Below are 19714 nucleotides of genomic sequence, written 5' to 3'. Positions count from 1 at the left end.
TTTTTAGCACTGAAACTGACTTTTTTCTATCTTGAGTTTGGTCGTAGAGGTTAATTTTAATCGCCGTGAACAAAACGATGGAGATTTTAGTTCTGCCGCAGACTATTGACCGTCGGTTTCTCGGATACATCGCACATCATCTGGTTGCGGTTAGCTTAGGAGCTGATTGTGAATTTAAATTCTGGGTAACAAAACATGTCGCCTGACGCAATTAAGTGATTGGCCACTTAAGATTAGCTGTCGACAGAGCATTCGCATTGCCGACATACCTCGCGGCGGCCGCTTCCAACATTGCTCTGCGTTGCACATTAACAGCGTTTGTGAAGTTATCCGCCGTGTGCGTGTCGCCTATAACCGGGCGGTAGCCGGCAGCCAATATGCCAACACTGTAGCGGTAAGTGACAGATGTCAGCTACCAAGTAATTTTAATTGGATTATACACTGAAGCGCCAAAGAAACAAGTATAGGCATGCGTATTCAAATACAGAGATATGTAAACAGGCAAAATACGGCGCTACGGTCGGCAACGACTATATACAATAACAAGGGTCTGGCGCAGTTGATAGATCGGTTACTGCTACTACAATGGCAGGTTATCAAGATTGAATGGAGTTTGAACATGGTGCTATACTCGGCGCACGAGCGATGGGACGCATCATCTCCGAGGTAGCAAGGAAGTGGGATTTTCGCGTACGACCATTTCACGAATGAACCGTGAATATCAGGAATGCGGTAAAACATCAAATCTCACACATCGCTGCGACCGGAAAAAGACTGTTGATAACTGGAAACATGTTGCCTGGTCGCACGGGTTTCACTTCAAATTTTTTCGAGCGGATGGACGTGTACGGGTGTGGAGAGAACCTCATGAATCCTTGGACCCTTCGTGTCAACAGGGGACTGTTCAAGTTGGTGGAGGCTTTCTAATGATGTGGAGTATGTGCAGCTGGAGCAATATGGGAACCCCGATACGTCTAGATACGACTCTGACAGGTGACACGTACGTAAGCATCCTGCCTGCATCGATTCATGTCCATTCTGAATTCCAGCGGACTTGGGCAATTCCAGCAGGACAATGCGTCACCCCACAAGTCCAGAATTGCTACTGAGTGGCTCCAGGAACACTCTTTGAGTTGAAACACTTCCGCTCGCCACCAGATTCCCTAGACATGAACATTATTGAGAATATCTGGGATGCCTTGCAACGTGATTTTCAGAAGAGATCTCCACCGCTCGTACTCTTACGGATTTATGGACAGCCATGCATGATTCATGGTATCAACTCCCTCCAGCACTTCTTCAGACATTAATCGAGTCCATGCCACGTCGTGTTGCGCCACTTCTGCGTGCTCGTGAGACCCCTCTCCACCCCCCCCCGCCCCCCCCCCCCACACACACACACACACAATACGAGGCAGGTATACCAGCTTCTTTGGCTCTTCAGTGAAGTCCATGAAAGGTGGAAGGCGATGTACACTACTGACTAATCTGTTCACCCAAGAGTGCAAAAGTAAAGGTAACCTACTTTGAATTATCTTCGTGAATCGGCATGTGGAATTTTCTTCCATCCTTTCTGCTTAATATTCTCGCTGATAAAGTCCCTAGTAGCATTTACTGTAGTGAATTGGAAATGTTTTGAGCTGCGAAGAGTCAGTACGGCTACTACTGGATGAGTGGGTTACAAATTTACGTTAAATAATGTTATCTAGGATGCCGTCATGGAGCGTTTATTGATTAACACTGCAAAATGATTCACAATCACTCAGTTCGATACACTAAATTTTATAGAACACTGAAAATCATGAATACCATACAGAGATCGGTCCCGGAGTACATCCGAATGCCGACTGATCTGCTTGGCACACAACAGGAATCACTAGCAGACTTCGTACTACATCGGAAAGATTCCTTCTTTGTCGGTGCCATACTAACCATCGTTTGTTTCTTATTAGTTTTAGCTTACTGTTAGTGTAAGAAGAGTAAGGAAGCTTTAATGTCCCTGACATTTATTATGTCAAAAGTGGGTTCCATTAATTAATAATTTGTATTGAAAAACCAGTAGTTTTGCGCCTAAAAGTCTGTAGGTCCCCGGTGTTCGTGACTGTGAGGTTAGATTCGGCCTGACGCCCAGCTGTATTCTACCAATAAAGATACTTTGAGCGCCATCTGGAGTTGCAAAGCCCCTCTGCCCGCTTTTTAGCTGCTTCATTGCTCTTCGCTGTTGCTTTTCTATCACTGCTGAGCACTGCAATGTATTCATCTTGACTGCAGTGTTCAAATACAATATTAAAACTAGTAAGTAAATTGTGATTAGAACATGTGGATTCTCACAAAACGGAGCTTGAGGAGTCTCCTTTATTACTGTGCTCCAGTACTCCATGTATGGAGAAAACACCGACATGCACTTATTAGATCGTGTCAGTACCTCGTGTGTTCAGTTAGGGTAGTGTTTGAAACCAGACAAGTTGCGTGACTAGCACAGTCTATAACGTCTTCACCTGCTTCCCAACGTGAACCCTGCTAAGTGCTTTCCATGATGGATCAGGTACTTATAATCTTATTCACAAAGGCATTATAAGATCTCACTTACTGCTACTCCCGCTGTACCCACCCATAAAACAAAAAACCTAATCACTGCATCACCACTGTTCCCTATATCCCTGAAAGAAACTAACCTGCACTCTACGCACAATTCCATACCAGATTACATTTAAGGAAAGGATGAAGTCTTTTCTTATGCCATCCCTGTTATTTTTCCCTATCAAGCATTGAAGAAAATGCTCACTGCTTCCTCCAGCTTCTTTCTTTTGCCATTTTTCAATCACAGCAAATTACGTTTTATTTTTTTCTCTCTCTCACTCTCCCATCTTTTCCTTCACGTCCATTTCTACCACAGCTCACACCTTAATTCAACTGTTCACAAACAAATACTGGGTGCTCCTGTAGGGATGATCGGTATTCAGGGTCATGACACGAAGGATCATTAGAGGTAAAAAGTTCTAGCAAACATTAACTATATAATGCTTACCTTAAGAGCTGTGAGCACTTCTTCCTCTTCCACACTGTGAAACAAAAGCACTTCTGTCGCAAGCTCTTTGCTTTCCATATTTTGAGAGGAGACAGTATGGACCAAATCAAGAAAAAATTGTCAAGTAAACATGTGCTCTACAATGCATACCTTAGGAGCTATGAGCTTTTGATCAGTAGAAGAGATGTGTTTCACAATATTGAAGACGAACAAGTGCTATTTTGTTACCGTTGCTTTTTTGACTATTTCTGTCATAACGAATTCTAAGTAGTGGAGTCCATACAAAATGCTTATCACAAATTCTAAATAGTGCAGTCTATAAATAATGCAACGTGGAGTCCATAAAAAATGCAATGTGGAGTCCATACAAAATGCAACAATCTCTATAAAGGAAGCCTTGCTTGGTTTCTTGAGTTGACCACACAACAAAGACGATTGACAGTCTCATTTTAATTGCATGTTCTGATTCTAGCGTAAATTTCTTATACAGTGTTAGTCTCAAGTAAATAACGATTTCAAAAGTTACACTTTCGCACTTAGAACTTTTCATGTCTTTCACTGGTGGTAGTTGACAGGTTTCTGCTCAGTTGCAGCTAACGTCATGTACAAAACGTACATTTGCATATGCCATATCTGAAATTTGTCGAATTTGCTGTAGCTTTCATGTACCTTTCACGCATCCTTTATGGTTTTAAATTTTCAAAACAACACTGTTTTTTGATACTGATACTGTTGTATATGATGCTGCGAATATTATGAGTTTCTGATCAAAAGTTATGGACAACACGTACAAATTTTTTTCTAAATTTACTTTCGCTTCATTTGTAAACTGTTACATAAGAGAATCATGTAGTTTATAGTTTGCTTAATCGATCAACACTATTATTGTGAAGAGGAAAGGTAAATCACGAAGTGCTTTTTCATGAAATACGAAACTTCTGTCTCAGAAGATGCAGTTTGCTTTTTCCCTCGCCAAACAGACCTACATACCATTACTGACATGTACTTAATGTATTTCGCAGGACCGCATGTGGAGGAAGACAAAATCAAGACAATCCAGTTCGTGCATGGGAGTGGATGCCAACAGGAACTTTGGTTTCCACTGGAACGGTGAGGATGCAGTTACATTGTGCATACGGAATGTTGGCTGTGTTGTCTTAGATTCATACATTTAGAATATTGAGTCCACGGAGAACAGCTAAAAAGTTTGATACCATTGATAATGACATCCTGCTTAGTTTTGCTGCTTGTTCCTAGGGTCCAGTAGAGATGTGGGCAAGTAACTTTACGTGTGTTGTTGCTCTCTACAAATGAGTCAATAACATACTACGTGGTGTTTTTGATGGTTATGGAACTGACGCACCAGCCTAAAGTGTTAATTGGCGCTACGATTTTCTCAGACCATTTCCTAAGGCCGGTCACAGCTCATTAAGTTTTTTCAGTTTTTTTTTTTTTTACGTTTCCTCAGATACGACCCATGGGAGACGCTGCAACATTTACCGAGTGTAGGTATGGTGCCAGGGCTCGCTAAAATCTTTAAAGACTGCATTTGTTTGTCTTTTCTCAATTAGCTACCAAGTAACACCAAACGACAAATCTAAGATCATAGACAGGATGATTCAGTTGCCCCTAACGATGTCGTTTTATGCAACCTGCAATGTTATACGTATCTGGCCTTCAAAAACCACACCCGAAATTTTCGTATTCTCTAGCTCGCTACGCGAAAACTATTAGCCCTCATAAAAAATTAACAGCTCCTTTTTGCAGGAAATTAATGTAGTTAAATTTTGTACTACGAAACGTTTTCGCTGGAGACCACTGTTTTCGAAGTACTCGAGAAAAACGTACAAAAATGACCTATAAGCTCACCTCCACCCCCACACTCATCCCTCACTAATCACGATTTCTGGTATGTGGTTTATGGCACTCACTCGTACCACTGTACAAAAATTTCTGACTACACGAACTCATACCTTATTTCGGCTCTATTGACCGGGCTATTACGCTACAAGCTATCCGTTAACATTATTGATTTTCACGTGCCCGTGAGGACAATGAAAGAAAAACGACCTCACAATTTTGTGAATTTTGACAGTATGAAATAAACAACTACATCATTATATTCATCAGGCATTCTGATTAGAAAAACCACTGTGTTTGCAAGGCATAAATTTCGATCGAATGGGAAATGTAAACTTAACCCTTACAAGTACAGTCGTTTCCTAGTCAGAAAGCGTGGCGAATACAACGATGTAACTGTCAAAGTTCACGAAATTGTTGGGTAAAATATACACAAACGCAAATTTTTAAATTTGTAATTGCTCGACTAGGGAGGTGGCCTGTAGACCAAAAAACGAACGGCAAATGTGGGAATTTATTCATCCAATTGGAAATTTTTGTACAGTGGTATGAACAAAATACTAGAAATCCTGATCGTAGGGGGTTTAATGTGGGATTTCATTTGGAGGTGACTTTTGTACGTTTTTCATGAATAACTTGAAAACTATGCCCTCTAGCGAAAACATATCCCAGTAAAAAGTTTAACTTCTTTAAATTTGCAATAAAAAGTTCCTGTTCACTTTTTTGTTGGTCTGTTCGCACCTAGCGAGCAAGAAAACATGAAAATATTGCGCGTGGGTTTTGGAAGGCCAGATAAAACGCTGCGTGTTACAGAAAACGAAATTGTTAGAGGCACCTGCATCACACAGCATATAGATAATCTGTTTAGCTGTCGATGTCACGTTCCCTGAAAAATAGCGCAACAAACTGGACAAAAAGTGCATATTTTATTGACAAGCAAGCATAAGTTCGAAAAACAGAAAATCCTGCATATTAGATTCTTATAATGCTTAATATTTTTCGTATATTCAACTCTCACCCTGAACAAGGCGAGGTGATGCTCTGGTTAGCACACTGGACTCGCATTCGGGAGAACGACGGTTCAAACACGCGTATGGCCATCTTGATTTTGGTACACCGGGATTTCCCTAAATCGCTTCCAGCAAATACCGAGAGTTTATGGAAAAAGGAAAGCCGCCAAACAAATGTTTGGTTGTGAAAATAAGATAGAATAACTTCTCAAATCGCACTGCAGTTCGGCGATTTTTTTGTTAAATATTTCAGAAGTCGCTGTTCCGCGTGTACAATAGATCAACAGAGATTAAATGCTTAGATTTACGACCGATTTCCTTCCACATTCTTCCCTAATCTGAGCTTGTGCTCGGTTTCTAACCACCTCGTTGACGACTGGGCGTAAAACACTAACCTCCTCCTCCTCTTCCTCTGACCACGAGTCGTTCAACATGTTCGTGCACGTTCTATCCGAGTCAGCGTGTCGAAACACGGATATCCCCGCGAAGCCACAGCTCCTGTCATGTAATTCACTCACAGAAGCTAACCGGAAGCAGCCATGTTGTTTCAAGCGTTTATGAAGCGCAAATACTGTATTTACATGAAATGTATTCACAGCTGCGAATGTCAATAACCATCAGCCGCATAATGGAATGGCGACAATGAAAATTTGTGCCGGCTGGGACTCGAACCCAGATATCCCACTAATCGCCAGTGGTCGCCTTACCAGACCTAAACTCTGTGTCGTCAACCCTCTGTCTACGATCTAATGATAAGGTGACCTCTCGTTTTCCGGCACGAATTCTCATTTCCGTCTTTTAGTTATGCAGCTGATGCTTGTCCATACTCGCAACTGCGAATACATTTTATGTGTTACATAATCTCTTTAATCGACGCAGTGCCTTCTCCTTCGGACTACACGAACTATTCGGACCATTGTATCGTAATTCGGAATAACACGGGCACGGCGGTATCGTATCGCACATATTGTATTCGGCGATTTTTGTATTTATACACCCGTATTACAAAAACATGCAATTTTAAGTGAGACCCAGCGTTAAAAGTATTTCCTAAAAGCTTTGTCGTGCTAAAGTGTCGATAAATATGATACCATTCGCTAAACGTGTTACCCATTCATACTGTGCTGTTCTCAGACTCATTGCATGATGCACTTAATCACAAGGAAATAAAACTGAACATCAGGCACAATAGACTCAAAAAATGAAACTTGCTAATACGCATTTCATCTCGCAAAAGCCGTCAGCAAGAAAGGGAAAATGAAATGAAATAATCGTATGGCTTTCCTGGCAAGGATATCGCATCAGGGACTGATGGTAGTTCGACTGCCGGGTGTAGGTCTTTCTGTTTGACGCCACTTCTGTGACTTGTGTGTCGATGAAGACGAGATGGAACGAAAAAGATAACACTAACACCAAATCCAGACTGAAGAAAATCTGCGACCCCTGCCGCGAATCGAACCTTGGTCACTAGGCTCTAGAGACAGCGAGGCTAAACAGTTTTGTCCGTTCATACTGCTACAATAGACCACCAGCTACAAAGAGAAAGTAGTGACATTCTTAGCAGCTGAATGTACCGACACATGTTTCGCTCCCTTGTTTCCTCTGATCATTAGTGAATCTCTAAATAGACAATGCCAGAAACGAAGAGGTATCTTTAACACTATAAAAAATTAATATTAAACTTCGATTAATGGCATATCTGAGATTAAGAGAGATATGCAGAGACAGTCATTAGAAGGTGAGGGTTCAACCACTCTGCTGGGTCTGTAATATGCTACTGAAAAATTATATCAGAATGCAACTGGGGACAGTTTAGCCTCGGGGCCTTTAACTACGAGCCACGCCTTCCCGTAACTCTCCAAACTATGGGCTGGAACGTCTTGTAGCGATCGAGGCCTGCCTTCAAAGGTACTGGTTCACGCGCAACAGAGGAGGCAGCGCTCGTAACCCCCCTGCAGTACACTAAGGAGACAAGTCATGGGATAGCGATATGCACATATACGGCTGGCGGTAGTATACTGAGAGCACAGCGTTTAAAAAGGCACTCCACTGGCGGAGCTGCTGTTGTACTCAGGTAATTCACATGAAAAGTTGTCCGATGTGATGACGGCCGCACGACTGGCATTAACAGACTTGGAATGCGAGTAATATATGGGCACATTGAGCACACTAGGTGGGAATTTCGTGAACAAATTTTTGACGAATTATTTTACTACGAGACTGAATGTAGTCGAAATAATGAAAAAAATATAGTCAGTTGGGGAATTCGAAACGAATATAACTATGGTTAAATTTGAAATGGAGATAATTCATACGAAGTACACAACGAGGTCATACAACGAATCTCAAATCATGTCATATAATCTAAGTCTTGCATTTGACACAGCACAAATGACAATAAAATATTTGTAGAATTATTATTTTCAATATGAAATTCCTTGAAACTGTACTCAATTTGAACTACTTGTTCAGTAATAAAATTTCATACCAATATTATCTAAAAAGTCATCCAAAAGTATTTCATAAAATTTTTGTAAATCTGTCACATACCCTGTTTAACTCATATTCTGACACTGTCAAAATTTTCCATGTAATGAATTCCGACATATCGTTGCAAACAGGTCGTTTACCAGGATTTACTTTCATTTTGTCAAGATCTAAGTGAATTTCTACTTTTTCTTGAAATATTTTTTGTACATACCATCATTATCAAAACAATGAGGACTGGTTTTCAGTTTTAATCTGATAATATCAAAACTTCTAAGCAACATCTTACTTCCTTCCTCAAAGTTCCACACTTTGTAGATATCTAAAATTTTATATCCTTTTTCTATAGCTTTTATTGACTTCATCAGCTGTCCGAGTTCCAATTACACTTGTTTCTCCAACATTATGATTTCACTGTTCTATTTTTTCTTCAACAGATTTCACACACAATGGAAAAAAGTTTTTCATTTTTATTAATCTTTATTAGTGTTGGTAAAACTGGATGGTACAAACAGGTGCAAATACTTTACATTTTATAAAACTGTACCATTCACTGTAATAATATTCTGGTTTACATATTGTTATTGGATGACACATAGGATAAAGGCATCATATCTTCATCTACATGGATAACCTGTAAGTCACGCTGAAGTGCCTGGCAGAAGGTTCGTTTCATCACCTTCACAATAATTCTCTATTATTCCAATCTTGTACAGTACGTGAAAAAAACGAACACCTATATTTTTCGGTGCAAGCTCTGATTTCTCCCTGTGTAGGTCGACATCAACAAAATATTTTCGCGTTTGGAGGAGAGAGTTGGTGATTGAAATTTCGGGATAAGAATCCACCATAACGAAAAATGCCTTTGTTTTAATTATGTTCATCCCAAATTCAGTATCATTTCAGTGACACTCTCTCCCCTGTTTGTCGATAATACAAACGGTGCTGCCCTTCTTTGAAATTTCTCGATGTACTCTGTCAATTCTATCTAGTAGTGATCTCATACCATGCAACAGTATTCTAAAAGAGGATGGACAAGTGTAGTGTAGGCAGTCTCTTCTGTAGATCTGTTACATATTCTAAGTATCCTGCCAATAAAACGTAGTCTATGGTTAGCCATCCACACAATATTTTCTGTTTGTTACCCCTCCCGTCCAGTTTAAGTAGTTCATAATTGTAATTCCTAGGTATTTAGTTGAATTTCAGGTCTTTAGATTTGACTGATTTGTCGTGCAGCCGAAGTTTAACAGACTAGTTTTAGCACTCTTGTGGAGAATCTAGCACGTTTGGTATTTTGGGTCAATTGCCAATTTTTGCATCATACAGCCATCTTTTCATAATCGTTTTGCAATTTGTTTTGATCTTCTGATGACTTTATTAGTCGATAAACGACAGCATCATCTGCAAACAACGTAAGACGGCTGCTCAGATTGTCTAATAACTGAGACAATATTCCATAAGCTCTCAAATTCACTACAAGCTGCTTGTGTGACACAGTCTCAAAAGCCTTCTGGAAATCTAGAGATGTGGAATAAATTTGAAATCCCTTTTCGTTAGCACTCAGAACTTCAAAAAAACATGTGAGTAAATAGCTAGTTGTGTTTAACAAGAACCATGTTCTCTATATCTGTGTTGACTGTGTGTCAGTAGACCGTTTTTTTCGAGGTAATTGATTACGTTCAAACACAATATACGTTCAAAAATCCTGCTGGATATCGATGTTAACGATATGGGCCTGTAATTTAGTGGATTGCTGCTACTACATTCCCTGAATATTGGTGTGACCTGTGCAACTTTCCAGTCTTTGGGTACGAATATTGCAGCGAGTGAATGCTTGTACATGATTGTTACATATGGAGCTATTGCGTTAGCATACTCTGAAAGGGACCTAACTGGTATGTAGTCTGCACTGGAAGCCTTCTTATATTAAGTGGTTTACGTTGCTTCACTCCTCTGAGGATATCTGCTTATACGTTACTCATGTTGGCGGCTGTTCCTGATAAGAATTCTGGAATATTTATTTCGTCTTCTTTGGAGAAGTAATTTTACAAGACTGTGTTTAGTAACTTTGACAGCACTGTCGTCCATAGTATTTTCATTGACATTGTGCAGAGAAGCCATCGATTGTGTCTCGTTGCCTGCATAATTCATGTATGACCAGAACCTCTTTGGGTTTTCTGCCGGGTTTCGAGACTAAGTTTCGTTGTGGAAACTAATACATGCATCTCCCTTTGAAGTCCGCACTAAATTTCTAGCTTCTGTAAAAAGATCGCCCATGTTGGAGATTTTGCATCCATTTAAATTTGGCACATTTTCCCCTTGTTTCTGCAACAGTGTTCTGACACATTTTATATACCAAGGAGGATCAGCTCCTTCATATGTTAATTTATTTGTTATACATGTCGATATATTTTATTTTTGTGTTTACATCATATGCTTTGGCCCTTAACTTAATGTATTTGTATGACCACCAGAAAAAGCATCTGCTGGATTTAATTGTACAACAATTTCTGGTAACCATTTAAGTTTCTTATATTTTTTTATACACAGGTGATGTAATCCTATCACATTCCCACATCTCAACTAAATTATATCCGGCATTTCGTATTTCTTCACTTCATGTTAACGTCTTTTGATATAAATCATCCATTGTTTCTTTATTTTTATTATTAATCATTCCACTTTTAAAGCATTTTTTATGACCATGCCAGGAAGAACCATGGTATTATGAACAGTATTTGTTTCTTTCTCAAATAAATGTACTTTTGTTCCAACTATTTCTACTTTTCCTTCATTAAGAGTGTTTAATTTTTTTATTGCGAAAACTGTTTAACCAATCTATAGTTTTTTTCACTGTTTCTTCTTTTTGATCATTATCCAATACAGCAACTGTATTTTCTCGTAAATATGTAGATCTATAAATGGATATACAAACACCAGCAGTTGTTGAATAACAGAATGGCTCAATATTAGCTATCTCCAAAAATTGTTTTCTTAGTTCTTTACAACTTCTTTTTAATACATCTACAACAGAATGACAATATTCAACAATTCCCTTCTTCATACTGAATACATAACTTTCTTTAACTCTTTCACTGTGCAATTTGAGAAATTCGTCTCTCACAATAATATTTGATATCAGGTAATGGACCTACATAATTTTCATTTTCATGTAGGTTGAATGAATGTGGAAAATATCTTTTTCTTAATTCTTTCAAATCTTTTTCGAAAATAACTAAGTGCAACATGTAAAAAATAAATACAACCTATAATTCTTACACCTAACTCTTCAACCTGTAATAACATGAATTTAGTTCCAGAGTAGATAGTATATAGCTTTACTGTATTTTTAACACAGTACTTCAGAATGAATTAAGAATCATAACCTTGAGCATAATGTGCAATGAATACATAATTTTTTTTATATCAGCCAATGATACGATTTTTTGATTTTCTTAAATTTGTAAACCGTAGTGCAAAAGATGTGAACAATTATAAGATTTGGAATATGTGTTCCTGTTTCTAGTTGAACATTATAATCAAAAGATATGTATTGTTCAGTAAATGTACAATTAATTTTCTTTGGTTTTTCATTGCAACATGCAATTTTTAATTTTAATTGTATTATAATATTTGGAAAACTTAAAAACATAAAGTATTTAAATTTGTCAATAAAATAACAACTACTTTTACTACTAATTGGACAACCTTTGACATGATATTCTTCAATTTTTCTTTCACAAATTCCTCCTTTTTGTAAACTGTATTGCATGTAACATTAATGATTTTCAATTGCAACTTCTTTTTTACAGTTTTTACATACTTCAAAGTGTTTCCATTCTTCCAGTCTCAAACAAATCGCTTAAGTTTTTCACATTTACAAACTGTATCACAAAGCTCTTGAAGATTGTTGAAACATCTTCGTTATTACATATCTATTATGTTTTCACAATAAATTTTATTTTCTGCAGCTTTGCTTTCAGATTCTATATATAATGTACCTATATTTTCTTCTATTTTAGATTTATGAGTATCCTTGTTGTTAAATGGTTTATTACATCTAATACAGAAATATGACATTTCTAGAAATGCTTTCATACTCTTAATTACATGAAAATGGTTGTGATTTTTTATACAGATAAACTTCATTGCTTTATTAGGGCCAAGATAAATAACAAAACTGAAATTTTCAGGACATATAACATTTATTAGAATATCCAATAATTTTTCAACTTTTTAAACATCATCCTGTAATACCACAATGTTTAACTATAGCTGTGAGTTCTGATACTCTCAAATCACCATTATTTCTTGTAAGAATAAGTAAATTATGGGAAGTAACTAAAATAATTAATCCATCTTTTCTTAATTGCCTGTAATTATTAAATTATTTCTTCTGGAAATATCACAGAATTGAGTAACATTGAACAGCTCCATATTCTGTTCTGTTTTTAAGGGGAAAACATTAGATTATGAAAAATGAGTACCTGAAGACTGTTGAAAAATTAGAAACATTTGACTTTTAAATCCATGTTTGTTTACAATATTTCTTAAGACAAGCCTTACATCTACTAGAAAGAAGAAACAATTGCAGTCTTTAACTTCTTGACAATTTATATATTTCTTGGCAGAATTATCACACTCATCATCACTGTTTTTCAATAGTTTAGAATGCTCATCATTGGAAACACTTATCGAATCTTTCTTCTAAATCTTGGATAATATATATTTTTCACAAACAGAAAGAACATATTTAAAAACATAGTTTCATTATTTTATAACATTATTTAGTAACATGCTTATGCTTATCCTCTGTATATTTGTGTGAGTAAAAGTTACAATTGGTTTCCCTACTTAACGTTTCCTGGACTTCTTGACTTTCATTTATTAAAACAAGTTTCCATTAACTTATTAAAATATGTTTCCTATACATAGACATGGAGTCAATCAGAGATCTTGTTAACAATAAGCAGATGTATAATGATAAACAAGTTTCTATAATTGTTGACAAAAATAATAATCCTTGATTTGATGGAAATCAGATAGCTAATATTTTAGGATATGAATGTCCTAGGAAAGCATTTAAGGGAGTTGTCAAAGGAAAAAATAGTAAAAAATATGTAATCTTCAGTCGTCCTGAAATTGAGTCATTTAAAAATATTAACCACCATATACTACTTTTTCAAGAACCTTCTTTGTATTCTTTAAGTATGAAATCTAAAAAGCCTTTGGGAGAAAGTTTCCAGGACTGGATTTATGAAGAAGCTGTACCATCAATCCGAAAGCATGGTAATTATAATATTAGAAAAGATATGATAAATTCCTATAGATACTAAATAAAACAAGGTATCAATAAAATGAGTATGCAAACATACAGAAAATTTGAATGAAACAGTTGAAATGACTTTAGATGTATTAGATGGAAGAAATAGAAAAATAGATAGATCATGTCCTCATATTGTATCAGCAATAATTAAAGTTCAAGACATATTTTTGTTCTTTTAAGATTAGCGATAATAATTCTGACAATGTAAATAACGATATTGAAACAAGGTAAAAATCTTCAAAAACAAATAAATATTATTAGAAAGAGACATCCTAATTGTGAAGAAATTTTTAAGAATTAATTATGTACTAATTCAATAAATTTATTCAAAAGAATGAAAGAAAGGTTTCATATTGCTTTTTATCAAAATTATTTCAATCCTTGGCTTAATTACTCAAAAGAAAAATTGATGATATAATTAATTTTGTATCTGTTAACAGCTAAAGGAGTCTCCAGACTGTGCCCAGCAACTGTGGGCAACTTTGTCTGTGTCTTCGTAATTTTTCTTAGAAAAAGAAAGCCGAATTTCCAAGTACTCCTTATGATTAAATTTTATATAAGATTCATTATATATATAATAAATGAAAACTATTAAAGCAATCTGATTCAGTTCATCCAAATTTAAAATTCGCAAATAATTGTTAAACATCATCCTTATTCAATTTTCTTTTAATATCAAAATATACTCTGTCTTCTTTAATAAAACAATAACTGTAATGAATATTGTATTCAATACCAAACATTTTTGAATTTTCTATAACAAGTTCCATTTACAATAAAAATTTTATAAGGCAATTTTTTTTATTGGTTCAAATATTATATGAATTAACAATTGCCCACCATTTAACATGTATTGTTTTACCTATTATTTTTACTTTTTCAATAAGATAAATGTCTGGATAATTTATTTTCTGTAATTCTTGTCCCTAAAAATTTACGTTTAATTCTTCTCCATTTAAATCTTCTCATTTGTATGTTATCGGCTTAGAAGTAATAAAATCCTTGATGTGTCAGCACTGCATGGAATTCAAATTTTACACAATGACACAAACTCAACACAATAGGCTGTGGGGTGGCAGGACTTAAATGGCTCACTCCTCAATTTCAAAAATTTCTATTAACCAACTGGCAGTGATCCTTTCTCAAATTTCATTTCAAGAAATGGGTTATTGAACTGTGTTGGTTATAATATTTGGAATTCATTGACATTATGTCTTTTTATCTCTATTTTGCAATCAATAGCTTAAAGATCACTGTCCACATTAGCCACAAATAAAATAATTCTCTTGATTTTTACATCATACTCAGATGAGTATATTAATATTTCATCACCTTACCAAAACGAAACTTCAGTTTATTTTTGTTACACAATCTTACCTGAAGATTACTTAATTTCCTTGGTAGCATGTTAAGTCTGCCTTTGAGAAGTAATCTAAAAAAACATTTTTCTGTTTTTTTGTAAAATAGTAAATTAGTTTTATTAAGTTGATTGATTATTACATTAAAATCTTCTTTATTAAGCAAATTACTGTGTTAAAAAACCTGAGTATTCAGGTTTTGTAACAAGATTTTTTAATCCTTTTGTAAAAAGTGATTATTAAAATATCTTAATTATTTACTGGTGTTTTACTTCAACTAATCTTCTTCCTTTAAAATCAATATAATTTTTATTTACTTAAAAAATTTTACCTAATTCTTTATGAAACAGTTTAATTACATCTTCTATGTTTGAGTTTACTGATGTTGGAAACTTTGGATATCTTTAAATTTCGTTTCTGACGATTGTTATGATATGTTACCTTTTTTAAATTCTGAATCTAATTATTCCTAATTTCCAGTTATAGTGACTGAATATCATTGATTTTTGTTTGTAATATCTATAATGATACCTATATTTTTTCTGTAATTTTTGGACCTATTATTGATTCAATAACACACATGTGTCACACTTTTAGTTTATGACCGAAAATCTTCAGAATTTGAAGTTAATCCTTTTTTAATTATTGTTTCTAATTATTGAATAACTTTGATTTTTTATTCTAATATTTTTACCATCTTATTAAAGTTACATAATTCATCATTAATTTTCGGTTCTAGTGATTGAAAACCTTTGATTTCATCTAATTCTCAAATGTCTTTTTATTAACTTACTTCCAAAAATGTCAATTTATTATATTCAAAATAGCTTAATGCAGCTCTGGTTGGTTTTGATAAAAGTTTTGAGACAAATAGTCAAAATAAAAGTAACTTCTCTAAATAATTTACTAGTGCTTTCGGTATATTAGCACCAAAAGCACAAAAAAGTTTAGAATTTATCGACTTGTTATATCAAATCCAATGAGAACAAACCTGATCAGATGTATCTAAATTAACTATTCATCATTTAAGATTGTTTGGATTATTGGCTAAATTGTCAGTCATGAATACACATCTAAAATATTTAATGTTAACAGGTGTGTGCCACGAATTTTTCACGAAATGAAGTATATTCAGAATGCATTCTTTCCATTGCATGTAATTGATGTTCTTTATCAGATTCATATCTTTTTCCAAGCCTTAATGAAATCTATAAAAATGTTGTTTTACAATCTTTGTCTCACAGATTAATTCCTTTATCACCTCTGTATCTTCTAACCTTGTTCCAAGACCACAATACTTATAACTAGAAATATGTAATTAGAAAGGTAATTTCTGAATTAAGGTGTTAACTAACCGTTAGCTGGCCGCGGTGGTCTAGCGGTTCTGGCGCTGCAGGCCGGAACCACGGGACTGCTACGGTCGCAGGTTCGAATCCTGCCTCGGGCATGGGTGTGTGTGATGTCCTTAGGTTAGTTAGGTTTAAGTAGTTCTAAGTTCTAGGGGACTTATGACCTAAGATGTTGAGTCCCATAGTGCTCAGAGCCATTTGAACCATTTTTTGAACTAACCGTTTTCCATATTTTCCATATTCGGAAATGTATGAGGAAGATAACTCAAAAATCTAATAAGATACAGAATTCCTTTTGGAATATTAATATGAGAATCACAGAATTTATTTGTCAATGTCTTTCATTTTCCAGTTTTTTTCCAGGTAATTCTTCTCTATGAACAGTAGTACATCTGTTGATTAAGAAACATATTCAGCTGGTTTTTCTGAATATTTTTAAATTAGTCCTTCAACAAATTACTACTATTTCTTCTTTCTGAAGAACTAGGAAAATATTCTTCAACAATTATTTTCATTAAATTATTATATTTATCACCTTTACTTGACTTAACCTTAGATGGATTATTTTCATCATATACTGCTTTGGAATCGAATAAAATTCTGGCATAACTCGTAGATCAATAGAATAAAATATTTCACCAAATCAGCCATAGTAATCTGCTTTTCAGTTGAAAGATTCATTAATCCATTTTTTCCTTCACATTCATTTTTACCAGTTCTTAATTTTGTCACTGTCTCAGCAGTATGGTTCATAAATTCTAACATTTGATCACTTATACTTATTTGTTTTAAATCTTTTTCTTTTAAATTTTTTATACATAATTTCTTCTTCATATTATTTCAATAAATGTTGTATTTCTGACTGAAACAATATATCATCACATTGTGAACTTTCATATTGTTTTGTTGACGGGATATTGTTAAAATCTTCGAAATAATATTGATGATAAGGAACCATCTTTATTTAGGATTCTCTGTTGTTTGTGTCATTTTCCAGATTATCATCCAATGCTTCAATTTCTTGTTTAACATATGTGACTGCATCGATAACTGATTGATATTCTTTATTTAAATTTTTCATATAGTTTTCATGAGTTTTTTCCCATTTTCAATTATTATATTAATTGATGTGATAGTTTTCTATTTGATCTAACTTTTTTTAACAACCTATCTATCACGTTTTATAAACATTTATTAGAGGTAAAAATTACATGTTATATTCAATGTTTATCTTCATCATTTATAATCAATGTTTTCAGTCATCACTTGTGTTTATTGTTTACATTCATCATTTACATTTAAAATTCACATTCAATGGTTATTTGAAAGATTTAAAAAATTCTTAATCTTTTCTGTGCATTTGACATTACTAATTTTTCTTGTTTTATCTATCAAAATAAAATAAAATTCATCCTTATTCCAAAGTTTACTTCATATTTCTTTAAAATTGTCGAATTTTAAATCACCTCCAACACATTTGTGATAAACACAATCTAAGTTTGTGTCATCTTGTCTGAAATTATTTGAAATATTATGATTATCTCTAACTGTTCCCACATTTTTGAATATGTTTGAGTTATATAGCAACAATCCATCTGTAGTAAAATTGTCTGTAACTCCATCCTGATTTTGGCAGCCAGAGTGGCTGTGCAGTTCTAGGCAGTACAGTCTGGAACTGCATGACCACTACAGTTGCAGGTTTGAATCCCGCCCCGGGCATTTATGTGTGTGATGTCCTTAGGGTAGTTCTAAGTTCTAGGGGACTGATGACCTCAGAAGTTAAGTCCCATAGCGCTCAGAGACATTTGAAACATTTTTGAACATCCTGATTTTCAAGAATGAAATCACCGAATATAATAAATGAGTTATCTTCACAATCATCTAATGGAATAATTTCTTCACTATTTTCAATAATGAAGCAGAAAGGTGGAAGGAGTATATAGAGGGTCTGTAGAAGGGCAAGGTACTTGATGACAATATTATGGAAATGGAAGAGGATGTAGATGAAGATGAAATGGGAAGTGTGATGCTGCATGAATAGTTTGACAGAGCACTGAAAGACCTAAGTCAAAACAAGGTCCCGTCGGTAGACAGCATTCCATTAGAACTATTGACAGCTTTGAGAGAGCCAGCCATGACAAAAGTATTCGATCTGTGAGCAAGATGTATGAGACAGGAGAAATGCACTCAGACTCCAAGAGGAATATAATAAATACAATCCAAAAGAAAGCAGGTGTTGAAGATATGAAAATTACCGAATTATCAGTTTAATAAGTCATGGTTGCAAAATACTGACACAATTTTTTTTACAGACGAATGGAAAAATAGGTAGAAGAGGACCTCGTGGAAGATCAATTTGGATTCTGTGGATATGTTGGAACACGTGAGGCAATACTGACCAAATGACTTATCTGAGAAAATAGATTAAGGAAAGGCAAACCTACGTTTCTAGACTTAGAGAATATTTTTGACAATGTTGACTGTAATACTCTCTTTCAAATTCTGATGATGACAGTGGTAAAATACAAGGAGCGAAAGGCTATTTACAAACTGTACAGAAACCAGATGGCAGTTATAAGAGTCGAAGGCCATGAAAGGGAACCATTGGTTGGGAAGGGTGTGAGACAGGTTTGGAGCCTTCTCCTGATGTTATTCAATCTGTATATTAAGCAAATAGTAAAGGAAACAAAAGAAAAATGTGGAGTAGGAATTAAAATCCATGGAGAAGATATAAAAACATTGAGGTTCCCCGATAACATTGTAATTCTGTCAGAGACAGCAAAGGACCAGGAAGAGCAGCAGAACGGAATGGACAATGTGTTGAAAGGAGGATATAAGATGAACATCAACAAAAGCAACACGAGGATAATGGAATGTAGTTGAATTAAAACGGGTGATGCAGAGGGAATTAGATTAGGAAATCAGACACTTAAAGTAGTAAATGAGTATTGCTATTTGGGGAGCAAAATAACTGATGATGGTCGAAGTAAAGAGGATATAAAATGTATACTGCCAATGGCAAGGAAAGCGTTTCTGAATGGGAGAAATTAGTTAACATCAAGTATAGATTTAAGTGTCAGGAAGACTTTTCTGAAAATATTTGTCCGGAGTGTAGTGGAAGTGAAACATGGATGATAAATAGTTTGGACAAAAAGAGAATAGAAGCTTTCAAAATGTGGTGCTAATGAATTATGCTGAAGATTATATTGGTTGATCACATAACTAATGAGGAAGTACTGAATATAATTGGGGAGAAGAGGATTTCGTGGCCGAACTTGACTAGAAGAAGGGAAGGT

At 35.2% G+C, this 19714-nt stretch overlaps 1 protein-coding gene across 1 annotated transcript in view; it reads left to right on the top strand.

The window, feature by feature from the left end:
• The window catches only part of LOC126260392 (carboxypeptidase B-like), a 131779-nt gene that overhangs the window by 69302 nt on the left and 42763 nt on the right, over window positions 1–19714 (top strand). Inside the window, exon 4 of the mRNA XM_049957720.1 lies at window positions 4051–4138. Within this exon, the coding sequence (XP_049813677.1) occupies window positions 4051–4138 (88 nt within the window). The remainder of the gene's footprint in view (window positions 1–4050; window positions 4139–19714) is intronic.

The sequence above is a fragment of the Schistocerca nitens genome, chromosome 5 (assembly GCF_023898315.1).
Source record: "Schistocerca nitens isolate TAMUIC-IGC-003100 chromosome 5, iqSchNite1.1, whole genome shotgun sequence".
In the NCBI taxonomy this organism is placed as follows: domain Eukaryota; kingdom Metazoa; phylum Arthropoda; class Insecta; order Orthoptera; family Acrididae; genus Schistocerca; species Schistocerca nitens.
The sequence above is the reverse complement of the archived record's forward strand: the minus strand, read 5'-3'. Positions and strand labels throughout refer to the sequence as shown.